Raw genomic sequence first — 23,431 nt, 5'->3', positions numbered from 1 at the left:
TCAGAGTGGGAACGCAGACAAAGAGGGGTGTGTTTGTTAATTGTTTCCGCCGGTAACCCACTCCCATAACGATGCGCGGGTCAGGTCAGTCACACCTGCTCGCCATGCAACGTTAAAGTTTTGCTGTTTTTTGTGCATGTTTGCTCCATTTTAAAAAGGTATATGTGTAGTTTATAAGGCATCAGCGACCAAAATGTACAATACCGTAATTGCCAATGGGAGCAGGGGACCATTTTAAGGAAGGTTTCTCACCATAAAAATACACATTTTCCGAAAACCCCAAAATAGATAAAACAATATTTAAAACAAATAAAAAATGTGAGCTATAATCAGGAAAGTGGTGGTAATGTAAAATGTGTGCGCTGACTAGTAAACGGGCTAAAACTCAGCTATGGTCCTTTAATACAGCCATTAATATTCCAGTCATAATGGGGAGATTCAAGCAAGGGCGTGGATTTCATTTGAGAAGTGGTCGGGACATTCGGGGCAGGGGGGCTTGATTTACTGCAGCTAACACATTTTTACATTATAAGACACGACTCTCACAGCGGAGGAGCGTTTTAGGGACGCAAGTGACTACTGCTAAAATTAAGATATTTGACAACTGTGGCTCTCCGTTTTCATCTGAAAAGGGCAGTGCCATATTTCAGGTGGTCAACTTATGGTTTGCAAATGACCATAAACGCATTGATTTATCACTAGACATGGTGATGAAACACATGACTGAATGTCATGTTTTCTCTTTGATTTTTGGACAATTCACAGAAAATCAATTCCAGATTTTATTTAGATTCTTGTGTTTGTCAAATTTGGGATTTGCGGCGGTTATCTTTGCTCCATGCTACAGCCATCGGCAAGCTCAAGCCACTCAAGCTAAAAGTCATACTGGACAGAGTCACCACTCAATTAAATACGAAAACATGAATTCAAGCATCCCAAATGTAAAGTTCTGCATTTCAACATCAGATAACATAATAATCAGTCCATGAGGTTTTATTTGTAATTTCTGCGGGCAAAAATGCTTGATTTTGCAGATTTTCTGAAATTCTGCGATACATTTAGCAATTTTCTTTATTCATGTTCATTTCATATAAAGCAATAAAAAAGTTATATGGGCTCAGTTTTAGGACGATTTTGAGCAGAATACACAATAAAAAAACAATTAGAAACATTACAATTTGTACAATTTCTTTTTCAATTTTGTTTATTTTCCTGAACAGCTCTTGGGCAAAAAAGAAGGGAAGCTAGCTCAGAGTTCCAACATAAAAAAACAAAAGGCGTGCCCCCATAATCTGGAGATACTTAAAAATATTAAACGAGGAAATTGTTTCGCATGGTCTTTAGCTGTTATTTTTGTTGGCAAATGAGATCGATTTCTGTTCATTGTTACTGCCTGTCAGCCATCAACAATAGGCCGTCATCTTCTCGCACGTGAATTCGACGAGGCCAGGAGGAAAAGAGAGGGACATTGGGCCATTTTCCACGGTAACAGTGGAGTAATTGGTCAAAATTACAAACCCGCTTTTGATTGGGCCTTTTATGTGCTAAAAGTGCGGGAATGGTCAAAATTCTCTCCCGCATAATGTGCTTTGATTGGTTTATTTTTCATTGAACTATGCAATCAGAGGATCGCGGAATCCCGGAGGGACTGAATAATCAAGATCACCAGAATAAGTTAATATCCCGGATGATGGAAACCCGAATCTGATTAAACCAATTCGGTGGCACCAAAGCAATGCAAAATTCTGAAAAGGGGAGAGTACTGTACTGTTATTCTGTGTCTTAGGATACAGTAGGTTGGCTATCTGACCGAGGCCTTATTAAAAAAAAAAATTAACTGTTCTGAGCTACCGCAGCCAAGTTACGCTTTGTTACGCATTTGGCCCAAAAAATTGCGAAGCGACCCTTTAACGACGTACCGCAGAGAACTGCATAAACCTCCGGTGGCGGCGGCGTGTCGGTGAGTGTTGGGGGTACGCTTGGTTCCGGGAGGTGATTCTGTGTTGTTGTGAGGATGCCCGGGGATATAGCCAGGTTTAATCCTTGCTGCTCAGGGGAGGGCGGTCGGGCAGTCCGGGAAATCGCTGACGGCCGACAGTGACTCAGCTCGTCTCACCTTGAGCACTACTGAGTGCTGACTCAAGCCTTGAAACCCAAAACACCCCGCTACGCTCCCCGCCGCCCCCCCGCCCCCATCCCCGGTCAGCCTCCCGTTCTAGACGGTGACGCCGTCCTCTGCTGTTTCTCATTCCCCTTCCTTCCTCCCGCCGCCACCCTCCACCCCCTCCCCTCCCTCGGTCCTGCCGTGTGCTTCGCTGAGCTCTGATGAAGACAGACTGCAGGGCCGTGGGCGGCTGCACTGCGAAAGAGGAGGGGGTGGGGGTAGGGGCAATCTCTATTTTGTGTCGCGCCCCCCCTCCATCCTTCCGCAACCCCCTTCCTTTCATCTCCTTTTGCCGTTAGTCCTCTGGTTTCTCTTTCTCCCTCACTCACACACACACACACTTAGACAAACATGGAACACCCCTCCGTCTGATTGCCCCCCCCCCCCCCACCCACCCACCCACCCTCCTCAACTAGACCTTACACACCACTGCCCCCCCCCACCACCACACACACACCCATCAGGGTAAGGTGTCAGATGCTGGTGTGTGTGTGTGTGTGTGTTGTTCCTGAGTGCCCGCTGCCTCGGCCTCTAATCTCTCGCCTGGTTTGATGTAATTAGCACTAATGAAGATTCCCTGATCCTCGAAGCCCACCCCTCCCGCTCCCCCGCCGCCCCTCCGCACCACGGAAAAACCAAAGAGAGGCCAGGCAGCGCAGCGGCATCGATAAAAAAAAACACACACACACGCACATGCGTGCGTGCACGACTGCATGCGGTGGGTGTGAGGACACAACACGTGCATGTTTATTTGTTTAGCGAGATTGATTCCCTGCTGATGTTGCGAGCGGCAACGCGATTAACTTGGCTCATAGCAAAGTGTTGGTGTACGTGTGTGTGTGTGTTTGTGTGTGTGTGTGTGTGTGAGAGTTGCGTGTGTGTATGAGTAACTGCACACAGGGGGATTGGCAGGGGCCCCTGCAGACTGGGGCCAGTTTCGAGAAGCGGCACACAGGCGTAATCCTTCATAGCTGTCCTAAATGCTTAAACGCAGAGCGTAGCAGCTCCGCCTAAATCTGGCAGAGCAGACGGAGACACGGACGTGTCCCACATACACACACACACACACACACACACACACACACACACACACAGAGGCATGCGCGCACACACGCACACACAGACACACCATTTCTTGGCCCCCGCACAGAAGAGAAAAAAACAGCGGCTCCCTTGACATGCAACCCTTTCACCTTTCTCCAGAGGGACCGACCTTTGTCCCCCCCTTTTCTCCCTCCACCACGCCCTCCCCTTCCCATCATTCCCTCTGGGGAAGAGGGGGAAGAAGGGGGGCGGAGGGGGAGTGGGAGGGGTGCTGCGCGCTTTGATGGCGGGGCTGAAAGGTTCTACTTACATCCCAAATCTCCAGGCTACGTGATCGTCTGTGATCCAGCTGGGGAGAGAGAGAGATGAGGGAGGATTTCCAAAAAAAAAAAAAAAAAAAAAGAGAAAGTGAGCGAGCGAGCGAGCAAGAGAGAGCGAGCAGGAGAGAGAGAGAGAGAGCGAGAGAGAGAGAGAGAGCAAGCGAGAGAGAGAGAGAGAGAGAGAGAGAGAGAGAGAGAGAGAGAGAGAGAGAGAGCAGGCGGGCGGGCAAGCGCTGTGCGGCTGCGGAGGGGAAACGGCGTGCAGCTGTAGCTATTAATAAGCGGAGACTGGGAAGGGAGCGGAGCCCAGAGATTAAGGCTGTGTCCCAATTCTCCTTCCACCCCCAACCCCCCCACCTCACCGCCTGAGTTGCCTTCCAAGCACAAATAAAATGGCCCGCTACCCCCACCTTTCCTCCCCCAGCATTTACACAGCGCCGGGAGACGGAGGAAGTGTTTTTTTGGGTTTTTTTTTTCTTCACCCTGCTGCTCGGCGATAGATCGGTAATTGCCAATCTTAAAACGTAACAACAACAACAACTAAAAGGACAAAATGCATTATCGGGGCACAGCGCTGGGAGGGATAATCGGAGGGATATCGAATCGAAGATGTTAAAAAAATAAACAAATAAAAATCCATTATTGTGACGGAGGAACAAAGACGTCTCGGCGGTGTGTGACGGAGAGGTTGCCGGGATACGTACCACCAGGTTCCCGCCGGGCCGTAGTAGCCCTTGAGCAAGGGCAGGGCAGCCATGATGAGAGGCAGCCCCCAGGCCGTGAAGTGGTACAAGCTGGGTGCGTGCACGCACGCACACACACACACACACACACACACACACACACACACACACACACACACACACACACACACACACACACACACACACACACACACACACACACACACACACACACACACACACACACACACAGTTATTCATCAATTGCTGTACCTTTGCAGAAACCTAAGCTCAGCCTAAATCTTAATAAAATCAAATCAAATCCATATTTCCGGGATGGGTTCTTTGCATTTGGAGTTCATCGGACGTCATGTTTGTTTGTGGCACGACGCTTTTAAAACGAGGCTTCCAGTCAGCTGGCTAATTTCAATCCTAATTACCTTCGGCGAGGCTCGACGCAGTCAGAGGATGGTAAAGTGGTTCAATGGGCCATACACAAATCTAAACCGCAGACCGGCTATTAGTTGGTGATAATACGGATCCCTCTTAAACTTCATGCATATTTATTCGCCAGGGCTGCAAACTCCAAAAAGCTACGATCTGAAGCTTTTTTTTTTTTTTTTTTTTTTTGGGGGGGGGGGGGGGGGGGGTTAAGAAAAATAAATGAAAAATGATTTAACTTAAGACATAATAATAATGAAATAATGTGGAAATTATGAAAAAGTGTCCAAAAAGGTTGAGAAAAACATTTTTGGAACTATACTATACAGTATGAAATGCGGTGTGTGTGTGTGTGCATGCGTGTGTGTGTGACAGATGAGGCGTGCGCCGCCTGGTCTCGGGGTGTGGGCGTCGATACGTTATAGAGCGAGCCGCGCTGCTCTGGTCAATAGAGTGGAAGTCTTCCAAGTGCGGTCAATCGAGCGACAGTGGAGACGCCGACACACAACTCGATCTCTTTTGGGAGCGTGCGCGCTCTCCCCTTCGCTGAGGGTTATTGCTCGCTCTCGCTCTCTCTCCTCTCTCTCTCCTCTCTCTCCCCTCCCTCCCTCCCTCCCTCCCCCCCTCCTCCTCCTCCTCCTCCTCCTCCTCTCCTCGACTGGACAGACGTGTGATAGCACGTGGGCAACAAGAGACAGCGATGGATGCCTGGTGGCTTAAATAGACCAGAGCGGTGGGCGGGAGAGAGACAATGGCAATGAATAGAACTGGGGAGAAGGAGAGAGAGGGAGAAAGCGTGAGAGAGAGAGAGAGAGAGAGAGAGAGAGAGAGAGAGAGAGAGAGGGAGAGGGAGAGGGAGAAAGAGAGGGAGGGAGAGAAAGAGAGAGAGGGGTGGGTGGGTAGAGGATACAAATGGTGAAATCAGCGCTGCCAATCTGCGCTCGCCGACGAGGGGAGGAGGCTTGTCAGGAAATCGATGTGGAGCGCACACACACGCGCAGACACACACGTCACGTACACCGCAGAGTGGCGGCGCTGGGAGGAGGAGGAGGAGATGACGACGACGAGGTCCGGAGCGCAGCACAACATGGGCTTAATGAGGCACAGCAGGACCGCCATGCTCTGGATCTAACACACACACACACACACACACACACACACACACACACACACACACACACACACACACACACACACACACACACACACACACACACACACACACACACACACACACACACACATCTACAGACTCATATAGTATTCTCTCTTGGGACCCAATCTCTTCTCTTTTTTTTTTCCCCCTCCTTCCCAATTCACAGCCTCCCCGGTTTCATTTCTATCTCTCTGTCTTCTGTGACACACACACACGCGCGCACTAACACACACACACACACACACACACACACACACACACACACACACACACACACACACACACACACACACACACACACACACACACACACACACACACACACACACACACACCCAACCATCTACTTAGTACGCTCTTGTTCATCCATCCCGCATTCTCCATTTCCTCTGGCGATTTGTTCATTCATAAACCATTGCGCTCTGCCTTCAAAGCCTGTCTGCGTGTGCGTGGGAGTGTGTGTTGTGTTCGGGGGTTGGGGGGGGGGGGCTAGGGAGAGGTAATTGTGCATGCATGCCAGGGCTGCTGCTGCAAGGACTCGCACCCGCCTGCAAAAACACATATACACACGGAGCGCGAATGCGCACACACACACAGCATATACACCTGGGTGTGGGTCCCCTGGCGCTTTCGCCTCGCTAAGCTCCAATCTATTAGAGTGCTGGTGAATTTTTCCTTTTTTTTTTCCCTCCACAGCTTGTTTTTCCGTGGCCACACACACACAGACACACACACACACACACACACACACACACACACACACACACACACACACACACACACACACACACACACACACACACACACACACACACACACACACACACACACACACACACACACCTTAAATGTGAACTTATTGTGTGTCACCTAAATGTGGCAAAACTGTCGGCAATTGAATAGTCACATTTTAGGGATAAGTGTCAACTCTTTATATCTTTAGATTTAACATCTGAAGATTTAGCAGAATAATTGAATGAAACCCGGGATTAATAGTGAGGTCCATTTTTACCACAGCGTGGTTTTGGTCTCTTCTGAAGTAATATTGTACTATTTTTGTAATAAAACTAAAACCTGAGTTACAATATTGTTATTGTAAAATAGTTTTTCACTGTTAATATTCTATAATATAATAGAGTTTAATAGAGTTTTACATATTACTTTGTATTTTATGTTATTTTCTCTATAGACCAAACATTGAGACACACATGTAATAAACCACACTAGGCACAAAGGACCCCCCCCCGCTCCCCGACACTGGAGATGTGTGATGAAGGCTCTGACAGGGCACCGGAGGGCCGAGCGGTCCCGGCCCCCCCATCTGTCAAGTCCGCCTATAAAGCCCCCACCCGTCACCACCCCCGCTGAGTTATACCACCCATTATATTGTCTGGTTTATCGCTAATCGATGCAGAGAACTCCCATGTGGAGGGGGCTCTTAGCAGTCCCCCGCTCGCTCGCTCGCACACGCACGTACGCAGCGCGCTCGCAAACATCATTGCGTATGCAGGATATAGGAGGAACATGATTAGCTATGCAAACTTGGTTTCCTCTAAAACTGCACCCCCCCCGCCGCCCCCCACCACCTACACAGCACATGAAGCAATTTATGGATTTGTGTCTGTGTCAAAGGCTCTCGGCGCAAAATAAATTAAGGAAAATAACACACACACACACACACACACACACACACACACACACACACACACACACACACACACACACACACACACACACACACACACACACACACACACACACACACACACACACACACACAGGAGAGAGCTCATGGGAGTTGGAGCGACAGAAACAGAAAGCTGTGAAGTGGGAAGATGGGCGAGCGCGCAAGCAAGCGGGCGGGCGGGCGGACGCACATGCACGCACACGCACTCAAGGGCTGCCACTTTCTCTTTTCAATTAGAGCGTCGTCTGTCTGGAACAGAAAGTGGGGAGGAGAAGGAGGGGAGGGGGTGGCTGTCAAAGCTCCAGGGGGAGACCTGACGCACGGGTGCCAAAGCCTGTGTCAGCGTGCGCACGCGCACGCACACACGCACGCGCACGCACACACAATGTAGCCCACTGAGGGATAAATACAAATAAGGGATATATATATATATATATATATATATATATATATATATATATATATATATATATATATATATGCGTGTGTGTGTGTGTGCGCGTGCGTGCGCGCGTGCGTGTGTGAAATTGAACTATGTGGAAATAACCAATAGACCAATAGCCTAGTTTTCAAATAAAACTATTTCAGACCTAATATTGTTGGACATTTGAAGTAATATCTTCTTGTCGTCTGAACCAGTGTACCATGATATGACCTCTTCATTTCACTGAAGCAGCACAGTACGTCAATGACAGGGAGAAAAAGACAAATTCAGACGACCCCCCCACCCACTAACATCTCGTATCTGTTGGTGCTGATCTCCCTGACCAGGTTGAGGTAGAGGTTAAATGTGATGAGGCAGACCCAGGCCAGGGCGCTCCAGTCTGCAGGGGGAGAGAGGGAGAGTGGGGGGGGGGGGGGGGGGGGGGGGGGGGGGGGGAGAGAGAGAGAGAGAGAGAGAGAGAGAGAGAGAGAGAGAGAGAGAGCAAGCAAAAGGAGACAAACAGCAAGGTCACAATACAACAAACCTCCCAGCTGCGCGACAAGCACCCGCACGATTCTGCGCACGAGCGTCCGCCCCCTTGTGCATGGGTGTGTGAGTGTATGCACGCATGTATTTTCCTTGTATGATAAATGAAGGCCCATTCAGCAGTAATATGAGGGAAACTTGTGGCTGATGGTGATGGATGAGAGGGGGAGCCGAAAGAGAGATAATGATGAACTATGGAAAAACAGGGGGAGATAACGCAACGGTGGGGGTAGAGCAACAGAAGGAGAGGGGGAGAAAAAGAGAGAGAGGGAGAGGGAGTAGAGAGAGAGAGTCGAGCCCATAGCGGATGTGCTGCAATGTAAAAAAAAAAAAAAAAAAAAAGCGGAAAAGCAAAGAAGAAGTGCAGTCAGCAGCGAGCACAAGGGAGGAAGGCACGGCACAGCCTTCAACAGCCTCCCCTTTTCTGCAGTCACTCTTTTACTCTTGTGTGCTTGCGTTTCAGCGTGAATGTGTGTGTGTGTGTGTGTGTGTGTGTGTGTGTGTGTGTGTGTGTGTGTGTGTGAAACGCGTGAATGTGTGTGTGTGTGTGTGTGTGTCTATCTATTGTATTTGACAGGACAAGCTGGGCCAGCCGTCAAAGTGATGGATTCCCAGAGCCACATACTCAAAATACCCAGTTTCACACGGATGGAGGCAACCCCCCTCTCTGCATGCACCCCACACACACACACACACACACACACACACACACACACACACACACACACACACACACACACACACACACACACACACACACCCACCCACCCACCCACCCCTTGGACGCAATGAACTTTAAGAATATTGCGCCGTGAGTGAAAGAAGAAAAATGAGAAAAAAAAAAAGAAAAAAAGGAAAGGGCTTTTGCTTTCTCTGTCATTAGGCCGCTCAATCACCGTCAGCAGCGGTGGCGGTAAACACCATGTACATAACGGAGTGGAACCCTGGGCGTGTGCGGAGCATTCGCGGCTCCGCGCTACGAGCCCCGCGACACCCAGCGACACCCAGCGCCTTCCCGTCTGCCTTACCCGCCGTTTCAAACACGTGGCAGAAAATAAACACAGGAATTTACATTGGCTGCGACACCGGAGCCCCACTGCCGGATGCTTGTGAATCAGAGCACCGCCGCCGCTAAGACGAGACGACACACACTCGCCCTGCAGCGCCAGCTCACTGCTTATTATCCCGCATTAGTGTATGTGTGGCTGCTTGAACCGCGGCAGCGCGTGTGTGTGTCTGTGTGTGTGGTTGTGTGTGTGTTCCAGTCGGCGCCTGTTTGCGGCTGCGTACAGAAGCAACAGTGATGTCTCATTAACGGCCGTCGAACCGAGGACACCCGCGCTCATCAAGGCTAACGGGGTTAACGGCGCAAAAACGGAGGCGAGCGCTTAATGAAACCCATTTCCTGGAGCGTGACCCGGATGTCCGTCGCTGGTGAGCGGCAGGCAGGAGTGTGTGTGTGTGTGTGTGTGTGCGTGTGCGTGTGTGTTAGGGTGTGTGTGTGTGTGGCAAGCTGTCTCAGAGTCACAAATCTCTTCTTACCAAAGTAAGTCAGCCACACGGCCTGGAAGTCGCAAAGGGAGCCCTCGGGATGGGACTCGCCCTGGGGGAGACACCACAGCATCGGAAGACATTTTGACATCCGCCCCAAAATTGAAGTTACCCGCGCACGTGAGTCAGTGAGTGCGCGCGTGCGTCTCAGTGTGTGTGTGTGTGTGTGTGTGTGTGTGTGTATGGGGTGGGGGTACCTGGAATAGGACAGAGTGACTCACCATGACATATGCTGCGCTGTCAAAGAAGGCTGCTACTGTCAGGCTCAGAATCATCTTCTGCAGAGAGAGCGAGATGGAAATAGGGACAGAGCAGAGGAGATGGGGAGGTGAGAGGCGGGGGGGGGGGGGGGGGGGGGGTTGGGGGGGTGGTTATCTTTAGAGGAGAAAATAGATGCAGGAGACTAGAACCCCCCCCCCCAAAAACAACAAAAAAACAACAAAAAAACCCCTGTTGCATTGTTTTCAGAAAATTCTAAATGTTACGAAACAGAGATCACAGGAATTGTCAGAGAGGTGACGGGAGATCTCGGCAAACGTAGAAAAAATAATCTCTGCCGAGAGGGAGAGAACTTTTTGATAAAATGTAACTCTTCTCTCCGACAAAATAAACAAAATAAAAATAAACGATAATCTGGCCGCTCCGGATTCTTTTTTTTTTTTTCTTTTGGGACCACTTGGACTGAACGCCAGCAATAACAGGATTTGCTCCAAAGAGGTAGAGTCGCGAGCTGAGAAGCTATCGCACAAATGGAAAACAGATGCGCGCGCGTGCACCCACCCACCCACCCACACACACACACACACACCCACACCCACACCCACACACACACACACACACACAGTGATTGATTTGCATCCTGATGAGGGCAGGAGGAAAGGGAGGGAATGAAAAAGAGCAAGGCTGGGGGAATGGGAGGATGGAGGGTGAGGAGGGCAGAGAGCTCTAAAGACTATCGACTGACGGATAACCTTTGGATGTGACTGGAGGTGTGTGTGGTGGAGGTGGGGGGGGGGGCGCGGCGACCTGGTGGTGAGCGCTCCGCGGACCAGAGGTAATAGGATCCGTCGGAGCTGCACGCTAAGCCGCCATTTACTTCAGATTAGGAGGATAACGCACCGCGCCGCTAAAACCCGACAGACGGGCTGGGCAGGCTTCAAATGCGCGCACGCGCGCACGCACGCACGCACGCACGCACGCACACGCACACGCACACACACACACACACACACACACACACACACACACACACACACACAATTTGGGTAAGTCTGGCGGCAAAGTCGGCGAAATCCAAACCTTTTCGAATCAAAGACAAATGCATATTTATTTTGGAGATCTGACAGAGGAACAACCATGGATGTTAGCCAGTTTGAACACATACATAACATTATACAGCTAACCTCAAATGGAGGGGTGGGGTGCATCCATTTTCAAAGACAGGCCATGAGTCAATTAACACCCTAATTGATTAATCTGTGCATTTTAATTGTGTTCAATTATGCCACGATTTGTCATGGCTAATTGAGCAGATTTCCTATGGCATCGAAGCAGGCAAACGCACACAATGACTTTTACCACACACACACACATCACGCACGCAGGCACGCAGGCAGGCACGCAGGCACGCAGGCACGCACGCAGGCACGCATGCACGCACGCACGTATTACAAATTACCTGAGCCAGAGAGTGGTATCTGCGTAGCAACCAGATGACAAACAGCATAAGGAAACTGAAGGGAGCGGAGAGAGAGACGACAATCAGGTGTTTCATCCCATTTCCGAAGATAATAATTGGTGTACAGACGGCCGGTTGAAATGATCCCGAGCGCATAATCCCATTGCAGTGTTTATCTCTGTAAATCCTATAACAACTTAATCTTTTAATAAAGACTTAAAATCTATTTCCCCAAAATGCCCATTGTCAAAGCAATTGTTACGGGACAATTTACGAGGCCAAAAAACAATTTCTGATTATCAAGTGCCAACCAGTCAAAATGTTGACATGCAAATAAACAACATTGCACTACATTCAACAATATTCAATCATTTTGATTCTCAATATCAGACAGGAGCACACAAACAGGAGCATCTTCAGTTAAAGAGGTCTTCTTACAGGGATAGTAATGGCTGATCCCTATTTTTTTTAAAGCCAAGCCGTCTTGAAATTAGTATTGAAGAAGATTTTGTAAGCAGATACTCACCATCCGACTAATGAGAAGGTGCCCGTGGCTCTCTTTACTGTTAAAATAACCGCCTATGGAATAACAAACAATACATCAGTCTCTGCCACAGCAGAATCACATTCATCAATCTAGGTCAAATGTATAAAGGTTATAATCCAAGCATAGACAGTTGTGGTTTTTGAGCATAATCCTCAGTTCTGAACAGTCTGTGTGTATGTGTGCGCAGTGGACATATCAACACATCTTTGACCTACAGTGTTTCAGACCACCATAAAGCACAGAGGGCCTGCGTGACACAAACTTGGCAAAACGACAGATAAATTGTTCAGAACAATGTGTTGACAGGCCAGAAACCTGTCCTGTCTGATATTCTGCATAAGTACAGCATCAAGACCCTGTTTGGCACTGATCCAACACTACACCACGTTCCAAATTATTATGCAAATTATATTTAAGTGTCATAAACATTAATTTTTTTGTTTGTCAATTAAAATCATAGAGGGTATTGTGTCTCAGGGCTCTTTGGATCACTGAAATCAATCTCAGACACCTGTGATAATTAGTTTGCCAGGTGAGCCCAATTCAAGGAAAACTACTTAAGAAGGACGTTCCACATTATTAAGCAGGCCACAGGTTTCAAGCAATATGGGAAAGAAAAAGCATCTCTCTGCTGCCGAAACGCCTCGAATAGTGCAATGCCTTGGGCAAGGTATGAAAACATTCAATATTTCACGAAAACTTAGGTGTGATCATCGTACTGTGAAGAGATTTGTGGCTGGTTCAGAGCACAGACGGTTTGTGCAGATAAAGGCATAATGAGGAAGGTTTCTGCCAGACAAATTCATGGGATTAACAGAGCAGCTGCTAAAATGCCGTTACAAAGAAGCAAACAGGTATTTGAAGCTGCTGGTGCCTCTGGAGTCCCGTGAACCTCAAGGCGTAGGATCCTCCAGAGGCTTGCAGTTGTGCATAGACCTACTATTCGGCCATCCCTAAGCAATGCTCACAAGGAGAAACGGTTGCAGGTGGCCCAGAAATACACAAAGACTCATTTTCAAACAGTCTTGTTTACTGATGAATGCCGTGCAATCCTGGAGGGTCCAGATGGATGAACTTGTGGATGGCCACCACGTCCCAACAAGGATACAACATCAGCAAGGAAGTGCCGGAGTCATGTTTTGAACCGGAATCATGGGGAAAGAGCTGGTAGGCCCTTTAGGGTCCCTGAAGGTGTGAAAATGACCTTGGCAAAGTATATAGAGTTTCTGACTGACCACTTTCTTCCATGGTACAATAAGAAGAACCGTGCCTTGCGTAGCAAAATCATCTTCATGCATGACAATGCAACCATCTCATGCTGCAAAGAATACCTCTGTGTCACTAGCTGCTATGGGCATAAAAGGAGAGAAACTCATGGTGTGGCCCCCATCCTCCCCTGACCTCAACCCTATTGAGAACCTTTGGAGCATCCTCAAGCAAAAGATCTATGAGGGTGGGAGGCAGTTCGCATCAAAACACTAGCTCTGGGAGGCTATTCTGACATCCTGCAAAGAAATTCAAGCAGAAACTCTTCAAAAAAAACTCACAAGTTCAATGGATGCAAGAATTGTGAAGGTGATATCAAAGAAGGGGTCCTATGTTAACATGTAACTTGGCCTGTTAAGATGTTTTTGATTGAAATAGCTTTTGATGTCAGTAAATGACCTCCTAATGCTGCAAATTCAACGAATGACCATTTTCAGTTCTTTACAACCTATAAAATGTTTTGAAACTCTGTTGTGCATAATAATTTGGAACAGTGCATTTTGAGCTTATTTTTGAAAAAAAAATACTGTTATCATTGGGAGGTTTGTTCAATAACATTAGAATTATACCCTAACGGTTGATGACTTGAAAATGACTGTCATTTGCATTGACTATTTTGGAATATCAGAGAAAAATATAATTTGCATAATAATTTTGAACGCTTTGTGTGTATACACTTCAGAGAGAGCTAAAGAGAGAATTTCAAGAATGGGGAAAGGTTTTATGCGGCAGGCTCCACACAAACATGCCTAGGGCGGATGGAGCGAGTTGGTATGAAGGAGCTGAGATGAGAGTCTTGCACGCCTCATTAGCTGGTGTGTATGCAGTGGCATGGTCACCTTTTACAAAACATGTGTCACACATGGAATGTTTCTTCCTGAGGGAGCAGTGGGGGGCGGGCTGCTTTCACCCAGTGCATAGCTATGAACCTTCCATACAAGCATATGGATGCACAAATGTATTTGTGGACAATTGGTGTCGGAATATTTGGGCTTAGGAATCAGAATCTGTCTCATTGCATCTGTATGGCTGGATGCACAGCTTGAGTTTGATGGGCCAATTTTCCTCTAAAGACACTTACACCTCTCGGTGAGAGTGCCGTTGTCCACAAAAATGACCTAAAGCTATCAAAAGTGTTTTCTATGTTAGTTTGCCAGCATTTCACCACCTGCCAGTTTTCTTCTACTGCATGTCCACATGTGCAAAATGACATTTGGACTAAATATCTGTATTGACAGAGAAGGGTTGGATTAAAAATCAACGTCAGCCTTAAAAACATTGGTGCAATGAAATGAAAGATTTGCTATCAATTGTTTTTCCAAATGCCGTGTCACTTCTGTGGTCTAAAGGGTTGCTAAGAATGCTGCAAGGAATGTGAAATTAGCCTAAAATGTCATTCTGACAGGGTTCCCCTCCGGAAATATCACCATACAAAACAAGTGATTTAGATTGCCCCAGGTCTGACATGGGGTCTGATTAGACTGGACATTAACATGTGATTTGTATTACAGATTGCATTGCGGGTGTGTTAACCACTGGCATTCACAACTCTAACTGGATCGTTAGAGACCAGATGTAATTTCCAATGCCCTTTCCTTCTCAAAACGTGAATTAACACTAACTCACTCATACGTAATCTTCTGCCATTAAAATATAATGTAGCCTATATATGACTTTTTCCCCTTTTTGCACCGACCAACATGGTAATCACTCCGCTACTTGTGATTTCGCATGCCTTGATGTTGAGCTGAGCACTTCCTAAATCGAAGAGATTGCACCGCACATTTGTTGGCACTGTTCTAAAAACTGCACATGAGGAGGCGGTTAAAGGGGTCCAATGCATTTCAACTTTGATAACTTACACCTATAATGCATTTCTACAATGCATTTCAACCCATTGGATTTCAATCCAAGGGGGATGGTAGCTCAGGCGGTAGAGCTGGTGGTCTAGTGATCTAAAGGTTGCTGGTTTGATCCCAGGCTCCTTCTGCTAGCATGCTGTAGTGTCCTTGAGCAAGACACTTAACCCCTAATTGCTCCTGATGGCTGCGTCCGTCGGTGTTTGAACAATTGTAAGTCGCTTTGGATAAAAGCGTCTGCTAAATGACTAAATGTCTAAATGTAATCAATTTTAAATACCTCTTGAGTGCAGCTACATTACCTGACTTGTATTTTTATAGTTATTTGATATCTAATTACAAACCAATCACCCAAGATGCATCATAATGCCAGGTATACACAAGGTAGAGATTCTGGGTTGCGAATATCACCTCATTACTGTAAGAATAGATTCTCCCCTAACCTAATTTGAGTGACACCTTGCTCAATAAGCAACCAAGCAGGAGATGAGAGAGGCTCCCTGTCACTCTCAGCCAATCAAGTTAAGGTCTGTGAAAAAACGACCCACCGAAACAGCTTGTTCAGCCTGAATGAAAAGAATGTTACTGCTTTACAATAGGGAATGTGAAGCTGACGTGACATTGCTGGAGCAAGCCGCAATATTTGGGGAGGGGGGGGAAATCACTTGCATTTTGACGATGAATGTCGGTCAGCATTTTTTGAGTTGGTAGATGGCTCGGAAGGCGAAAAACTGCCACAGAAAAATCTTGCAACTATCTTGTGTGAAACCCAGACCGTCTTTTTCTACCTTCCATTGTTGTACATTTTGTATTTTTTTGCTTTTTCTCTTTTCAATTGAGTGGAAGTGATCCTCTAAAAATGGTGACCGGATTCCATCTTCACATTCCCTCTGAGAACACAATCTTTGGTGACCCTTTTAGTGACAGGGACACCTTTTGGACACTTAATAGAGGATCATTTTGTTACTCCGGGTTCATGGTGGTTACCACTACCGTGAAAGAATTTCATTTTTACTCTTCACTTTCAAAAAATCCCATCTACACAGACATCTGTATCTATTATCTCATAACTCACATCACTTTGGTTCATTTTAAGCCAATGTAGTGGTATACAATAAAACTTGTAGTAATACAAGTCTCTACCTGTTGTAGATGAGCCATTTATTGGAACAAACATTTCGCTAGACAATTCATTCAATTCAGGGAAGCCTGATCACCTTATTCACATTCTATGTATTGAGACATTTCTAATATTGGCTCAAATGTCTAATGACGTTACAAAACAAAATTAAAAATCGCGATCTCGTCAAATAATCGCGAACAGGCGATGGTGTACGACTTGTGACAGCTCTTATAAAGCCGACATGCTAGCAGTGTGTATGGCGTTAGCTATAAAGCTAACTTCGCGTATCAAAGCTGCTCTGGCGTTACTTACACATCGATAGTCGTCTGAAACAGTATTAAATAATTTGCAGCGTGTGTCGTTACTTAGTGGCTGGGCATTCAACATATCCATCCTAGCTCAAATAAACTGGAGAGAAAATGCATGGAATATATATTTCCCTTTTTCATGTACACACTCGGCTATACTTCCTGGTTCTACGGTGCGCAGCGAAGGACAAAATAAATATTTACGTGCGAGAGTGTGTCCCAACAATTTAGGTGGAAAAAAAGTTCGGACAAATTGCTACTACTCCATTATAAAATACACATAGATCTGGGGTCACATCCCCACTTACTTGAATGTAAATGACTGTTTATAGTATTCCGGTAATTATTAAACGTAACTCTGACATCACGATTCCTCTTCTGTCCAAACTAAGAACATAGAAGTAAAAACATCATTGTGTAGCCTATGTTGACGATGTAAAACTTATCTCTAACAAATAATAAAACAAAAAGGCAATAGATTTAAAAAAAATAATAATAATAATAATAATACTATAAATCTTCTTTTGAATAACTTTCTCTTATGTGTTACTTTCTTTTTGATTTTTTTCTTTATTGGTTTCATTTATGTTTTATGACTCTATTTTTTTTTATATTTATTTAAATGACTATTGTAATGTTAGGGTATGGCATCGGAATGCTGTGTTTATTGTTGTATGCAGAACCAATCTTTTCGCTGTACTATTGCTGCTGATTTTGACCTATTGGCCACAAAACAACTGATGTTTGGATTTTTCCTTGGGAACACCTAACATGGTCAGATAGAAGCAAGACTTTTCCTTGTGCATTTGTATTTTTCTTTTTGTACTGTGTGAATAAATAATAATAGGTAGAAATCATTCATGGAAGCCTATCGTGTTGAATCTTTTCTGTCATCGTCATGCATTTTAATGAAGACTTACATGTGTGAGGCGCGAACATAAAACAAAGAAATATTGTTTGGACTCAAAACACTGTAAGATGCACATTTTAGAGGATCTTACAGAGTTGTATAGCGTTGAGTTATAGACAGTTGTAGAAAAATTGTTTCATTCCCGGAGAAGGATATAATGTTAGATGTTACATGGTGAAAGTAGGCAGAAATCAATTTGTGAGTTTTGTATCTATGCAACTCCCCATTTTCCCCACAATTGGCACTCACTGATATTGTTTGCATTTTATACAACACAGAGAAATAAAGACATGCAAAAGTTATCTATAGGGCATTTTCACAGCAAATTTGCTTTGTTCATTTTGCTGTGTATTTTCCGTGCAGGTATGTGCTGAAGTGTGTCCCACCACGTCCCACTGTGACTCTGAAACTCAATTCCATTTTGTGGCCTATAAAAGCATGCAGTCAGTTGTCTCATTTCACTAAGAGTAATGAGGTAAACTGTCATGTCTCTGTCTCGTTTCAAATGGGGAATGAAACAACGTAACTAGCCATGTGCACACAATCATCTTTCTGTCTCACAGATAAATAAAACTTAATTATTTCCGTAACCCTATGTACATCCAGGGTAGTCTGCGGAAGATTGGAACTCAACATTATTCAAAGTTTACTATTGTGCACCTGCGCTAATTAAAATCCAACTGTAGATTCACGCTTCAACTTTGGTTTTTTTTTTTTCTTTGTGGAATAAAAGCTGATACAGGCAGAACAGAAACTGTAAGTGAAGTTAAAGTAAACAAAGAGAACAGAAGGTATTCCCCTTTTCATACGATGGGACTGCGACCAGTTTGTGTGTGTGTGTGTATGGGCATGTTGATTATCCACATTCACTATCATGTGTATTTACACAGGCATTTCACAACCAGGGAGTCAGTTGCCTAGCACAGGGGTTCCCAACATTTTTATTAATATAAGGGGGTGAGTGTGACTGAAAAAGTCTCCCCATTGCGCACAGGGCTTTGTTTGTTCAATTAAATTAGGAAACTGAGTCAAATAAATAGATCTACAATAAAAACACGCTGTGTTTATTTGTTTTCGCTTGCCTTAATGGAAGCTCATAATTATTGGGCGCAAAAAAATTAAAATAAAAAGCACAGGCTAAAACAGGGCACCCCCCCATCCACCTTCTCACGGCCCTGTGGTGGTACGGAACCTCTGGTCTAGCGCCTCAAGCTAAATTGTTGAGCAGCATTCCATAACCTCCACTAACTGTCAAGATTAGCAGAGAACTGGGAGAACCAGCTGCCATTTTTAGGACACCAATTCCCTGCAACCTTGATTCTGCAATTAATTACCATAGAGATTTCCACAAACACCTTATTTGTAAACACCTTACAGTAGGACGTAATAATGCACCACAAAATAAGTTAGCCGGTAAATAGAATGATCGTATTAGCTAAAAAAGTGCAATGAAGGTGGTGTATCTGTTTAGGTGGTTCTGATGATCTTCGCACAAAATTTTGAGTTGTTAAAATGCCTCGATAGAATAAATAAGACATATGGAACCAGTTAATGCTGTAGATTACATTTTGGAATGACAATAAAAAAATAATGGGTCATACAGATGCCTCATTATTATAGCGGTAAGCAAATCTTGACCCAACCCTACCATAAAAAGTAAATTAAAAAAAATAGCATTCATTATGAATTACTTGTTTAAAAAGGTTTATTTCAGAAACATACCAGTATGTGACAAAAAAAAAAAAAAGCGTTTAATACGCTTTGCCTATATTGACGTTTGGATTTTCTCCAATAATACCTTGGTAATGAAAGAAAGCAACCATACATCTCATGGGCAGCTTCATTATTCTCTATGCAGATGAATTCTCAGCAGATTCCACTTCATTGATCATGTAGGGCATTGGGAGATCATAGGCTGCAAGCAAAAGCATCTGCCTCCTTCCATGCATGCATGATTCTCACACACGTAGTCCTCGTCATACAGACATATTTAGAAACACTTGACATCGTTAGCCCCATTACAGGAACTAAGTCCTATGTCAACATTCCCCTGTCGGGGTGTTCCAAATGTACAGTCTGGTCATTCATACAAGCGACTTTTAAAACTTTCTCTGAAAAAAAATAGACAGTAACTTTTCAATATACAATGCGAGGTAATAGATATACCTTTTTCTTTTTTTTTTTTTTTAAATAAATGTATATTACTTTTCGTCTTGTGTTCGGGCTGAAGGCATGGCCCATCATTAAGAGACTCAGGGTGCCTCAGACCTTGTAAGAGTGCAAAGAAATGAACCCCGGGCATACAGCACATCACCCTAGTTCTATACACACAGTTAGACCAACACCACATTAGGCCCACACTGCCCCCCCTCCCCCTTCTCCGCCATTCAATGTGACGACAGGGAACGCTTCAAGGCCGGTCAGAGAAGTCACTTTCAGTTCATTATGGTCTTCCTGATCGACCACCAGAACGCGATCCGCGAACCACGGCCCTCAGATGCCCACCTCCTGCTTGTAGCGCTTGGTGAGGGAGTTGGCCTGGCTCGTCAGCTTGGACAGCACCCCCTGAAGCCCCGTCAGGTGGAACTGGAACTGCTTCTCCAGGTCCCCGTCCTCCTCCTCGTCGTCGTCGTCCTCCTCCTCCTCGGACGAGGTGGACGAGGTGGACGCCAGGGACGCGGACGAGTTCATGCGGGTGATCTGCATCTTGCTCCGCTCCTCGGCGGCGGCGCGCCGCACGCCCCACTCGATGTCCAGGCGGATGGACTTGAGCAGCTGGTAGTAGCCGTACATGTCCCCGTCGTCCATGTCCGCCTTCATCGAGCTCAGCTCGCTGTCCCCATCCACCGGCACGTCCCGCAGCAGGCTGGGCACCATCACCGTCTGGTCCATGTTGTTAACGGCGCCGATGAAGCGGTTCATCGCGTTGAACAGGGAGTTCTTCTGGCCGGGGCTGTCGGTTGCCATTTGCATCATTTTCTCCCTCTTTTTTTCGAGTTTCCTTCTCCGCCCGGAATAGACAGTCAAGTGCACGGAGCCGGGTTGTTGTTTTTTTTTTGCGTTGCTCTCAATTCCCTTCCGAGCGGCTTCCAGGCGGGGCTGCTGCAGCGCGGATCGCTCTTTCGCTTGCGAGTTTCGGCGCCCTGGTTCTTCCTGGTTCCTCCCGGCGGGGCGCGCTGGCTCTTATAGAGCAGGTGGTTTCGCGTCGCGGGGCGGTGCCACAACCTGTTTGTCAAGGTTTTCCTCCCCTCCGCTCCGCTGACCTGAAATAGCACACAGCGAAATATGTCGGCACACTCGTTTTCCAGGGGCGACCACCGCCGCGTCTTCGCGAGGCTGAAACGCGCGGTTTGCGAGTTATTCGGCTTCGGCGTTCTTTCCAACTCCCGCACAAGTTCAGCGACAGCGGGTTCGCCTCACCGTGCGCGGATCGGCCGTCGGGTCCGGGTGGAACGCGGCACCGTGAACGAGTCGTTTCGCAGCGAACCGATGTTTTATAGACCTCGGGAGTCACCTCGGGGGCGACGTGTGGACCCCCCCCCCCCCCGAGTGAACATAATGACCGAGGACTAAGTTGAAGTTCAAGGAAAAAAACAAACAAACAAATACACTTAAAAATAAGTAATAAGTTTGTTCACACTCACGCGTTCCACCAAAACAAAGTCTTGGCAGAAGTCAATTCTTTCATATTCACACTTTGCATTTCTGTACAAGGTTTGAGAGAATTCAGGCGAAATGGATCTACTGGCGCCCACACTTTGCATTATTCCGCCCAAATCAATCATTTTGACAAGACTTGCCACTTTAATGCACATATCTGTATGTACATAATTGCCTATTCCGTATACATAAGCATATTCCCTCTATCTATTTCATTTTGTTTCACTTTATTGTATTTTATTTTAGTCTATATGTTTTTATTTTAGTCTATAAGTATTCGACTTACCGTATTACGTTTTAGGAGTCAAGTTAGTTGGGCTATTAGGACATATTGTGTGTTATCACCGGGCGCGTCGCGTTACATTTCACTGCATATACGTATGAAAGTATGTATATGTATGTGACGAATAAAAACCTTGAGTCTTGAATCTTGACTTTAATTGTTGACTTTAGTTGTCGACTCTCGTTCGTCGGTCAAAAAAAGCCGAACCGACTCTTTTTGCCAAATGTGACTCGTCAAGAGCCGAATCGGAAGCCTGGAGCCTTTCGTCACTCGTGTGAGCCGACGGGGATGACATCATCCCGCCCGCTGTTCGGCTGGGCTCGGGGCGGGGCGGGGCTTCGCGGCGTGAATATTCATGAGCGCTCCATCGGCCCACCGTTCGGGCTCCCGGCACGGCCAATCAGGTGGCCCGCGTGCCGCCGCCTGGGAGGCGGGACAAAGCCTAGGTTGGACCAGTCACGAGTCAGCGCGAGGGAGCCCTAATGGGTCGCAGCGCGCTCTTTATTCCTTTTAATTATAGTTTATTTGTCACGTTTAGCGCAGTGATTTATGCGCATTTTTCTATAGTTACTGTGCAGTCTGTAAATACACTGCCTATGCTCGGTTGTTTACTTTTTAAGATGTTTTTTCTTCCTATTTTGTCTTGTTTGTACAATATTGTGGCCGGCTGCTGCTTAAGTGTTCTTATGAAAATAAAAACAACCTCCAACCTTGATATTTGTCCATAATTAATGTACAATTTATTTTTAACATTAGAACAGTGTAACAATATCGTTTGTTTTGTGTTATTTTATTATGTATTTATGTATGTATGTATGTATGGTTACCTACTGTTCTACTATAGACAAGTGTCTGAACAAAGTATGAAGTGTATATATAAAATGTAAATATCTAACCTCAACCTAACTATCAGTGATTTTGCTGGGACCCCCTGGAGCCTCCACCAACCTTCCTACCCGTAATCATACCTGTTGGTAAACAGTTGCATCCCAAATAGCACACTGTTACGTTACTCTTGACACTTGACCCTCAGTATACATTTTCAGCAACTGTCCTCTTTACTTCTTGTCAACTGTTTTTGGGGACGTCGGCTAAAGGGAGTCAACATATGTCGCCATATATTTTCGGAAACATGAGATGTAGATTTGGCGTCGAAGCAAATTCCACGGGAAGCACAACAACATGGCATACAGAAAGCACGGTTGGGGGGAGGGGGGGGGGGGGGATGGCAGGGGCAGGTGGGGAGGAGAGAGGAGGAGGACGGCGGGAGACGACACCTTAAAAAGAACCAAAATAAACAGAGGAGAGAGGCGGGCACACAGCCAAGAGCCCCACAGATACCGCATTCCGAGGATGAGGGAACATTTAGTTTCGGAAGTTGGCGAGTGAATCAGCGCTTGACAATTGTGTGTCTCAAACGGAATGGGCAGAATGCACCCAGACTTGACAAAACAGGCTCGGTCAGTCTGTGTCTCATTTCTCTGGCTCCATCTTAAAATGTATGATATGTCCCTTTCAAAATCAAAATTTCCCCGTCCCTTGTCCTTGTTCTGTTGGTGTAGCCCCCCTCTCCCAGTGATTCAGTGGACCGACCTGTTGAGGACTTTCAGTTTCAGCTGTTCCCAGGGGGGGCGGGATCGCCGCCCAGCGCTGGAGTGGGGGACTATAGAAAGGACGAGAGGCTTGTTTTGCTTCCTTGACAGCAGAGCTTTCAAGCTGTGCCCCCTCCGCTCAAACCCCCCCTCCGATGACTCGCTGTGGTTCCCCCGGGGAGAGGGTTT

General features: G+C 46.3%; 2 protein-coding genes across 2 annotated transcripts in view; both read right to left on the bottom strand.

The window, feature by feature from the left end:
- Positions 1 to 16,930, bottom strand: part of LOC307244407 (cyclic AMP receptor-like protein A) — a gene marked incomplete at its 3' end in the record, with an annotated part of 36,772 nt that extends 19,842 nt beyond the window's left edge. Inside the window, exons 1-9 of the mRNA XM_080019555.1 lie at positions 16,802 to 16,930; positions 12,221 to 12,273; positions 11,695 to 11,749; positions 10,238 to 10,294; positions 10,008 to 10,068; positions 8,232 to 8,319; positions 4,233 to 4,322; positions 3,519 to 3,557; positions 2,338 to 2,359 (exon numbers count right to left, since the gene is read on the bottom strand). Coding sequence (XP_079875681.1) covers positions 2,338 to 2,359; positions 3,519 to 3,557; positions 4,233 to 4,322; positions 8,232 to 8,319; positions 10,008 to 10,068; positions 10,238 to 10,294; positions 11,695 to 11,749; positions 12,221 to 12,273; positions 16,802 to 16,882 — 546 coding nt within the window. The 5' untranslated portion in view covers positions 16,883 to 16,930. The remainder of the gene's footprint in view (positions 1 to 2,337; positions 2,360 to 3,518; positions 3,558 to 4,232; positions 4,323 to 8,231; positions 8,320 to 10,007; positions 10,069 to 10,237; positions 10,295 to 11,694; positions 11,750 to 12,220; positions 12,274 to 16,801) is intronic.
- Positions 16,931 to 19,398: 2,468 nt separating this feature from the next.
- On the bottom strand, positions 19,399 to 21,034 carry mid1ip1a (MID1 interacting protein 1a). Its single transcript, XM_080019435.1, has one exon. The coding sequence runs from the start codon at positions 20,681 to 20,683 to the stop codon at positions 20,201 to 20,203; it is 483 nt and encodes a 160-aa protein (XP_079875561.1). The 5' UTR covers positions 20,684 to 21,034; the 3' UTR covers positions 19,399 to 20,200.
- Between the last annotated feature and the right edge of the window lie 2,397 nt (positions 21,035 to 23,431).

The sequence above is a fragment of the Zeus faber genome (assembly GCF_960531495.2).
Source record: "Zeus faber genome assembly, chromosome: 18".
Classification (NCBI taxonomy): Eukaryota; Metazoa; Chordata; class Actinopteri; order Zeiformes; family Zeidae; genus Zeus; species Zeus faber.
The sequence above is the reverse complement of the archived record's forward strand: the minus strand, read 5'-3'. Positions and strand labels throughout refer to the sequence as shown.

What these genes read in the sequence shown, in the direction of transcription:
- mid1ip1a (XM_080019435.1), bottom strand. Translation starts at nt 20,683, where the DNA reads ATGATGCAAATGGCAACCGACAGCCCCGGCCAGAAGAACTCCCTGTTC.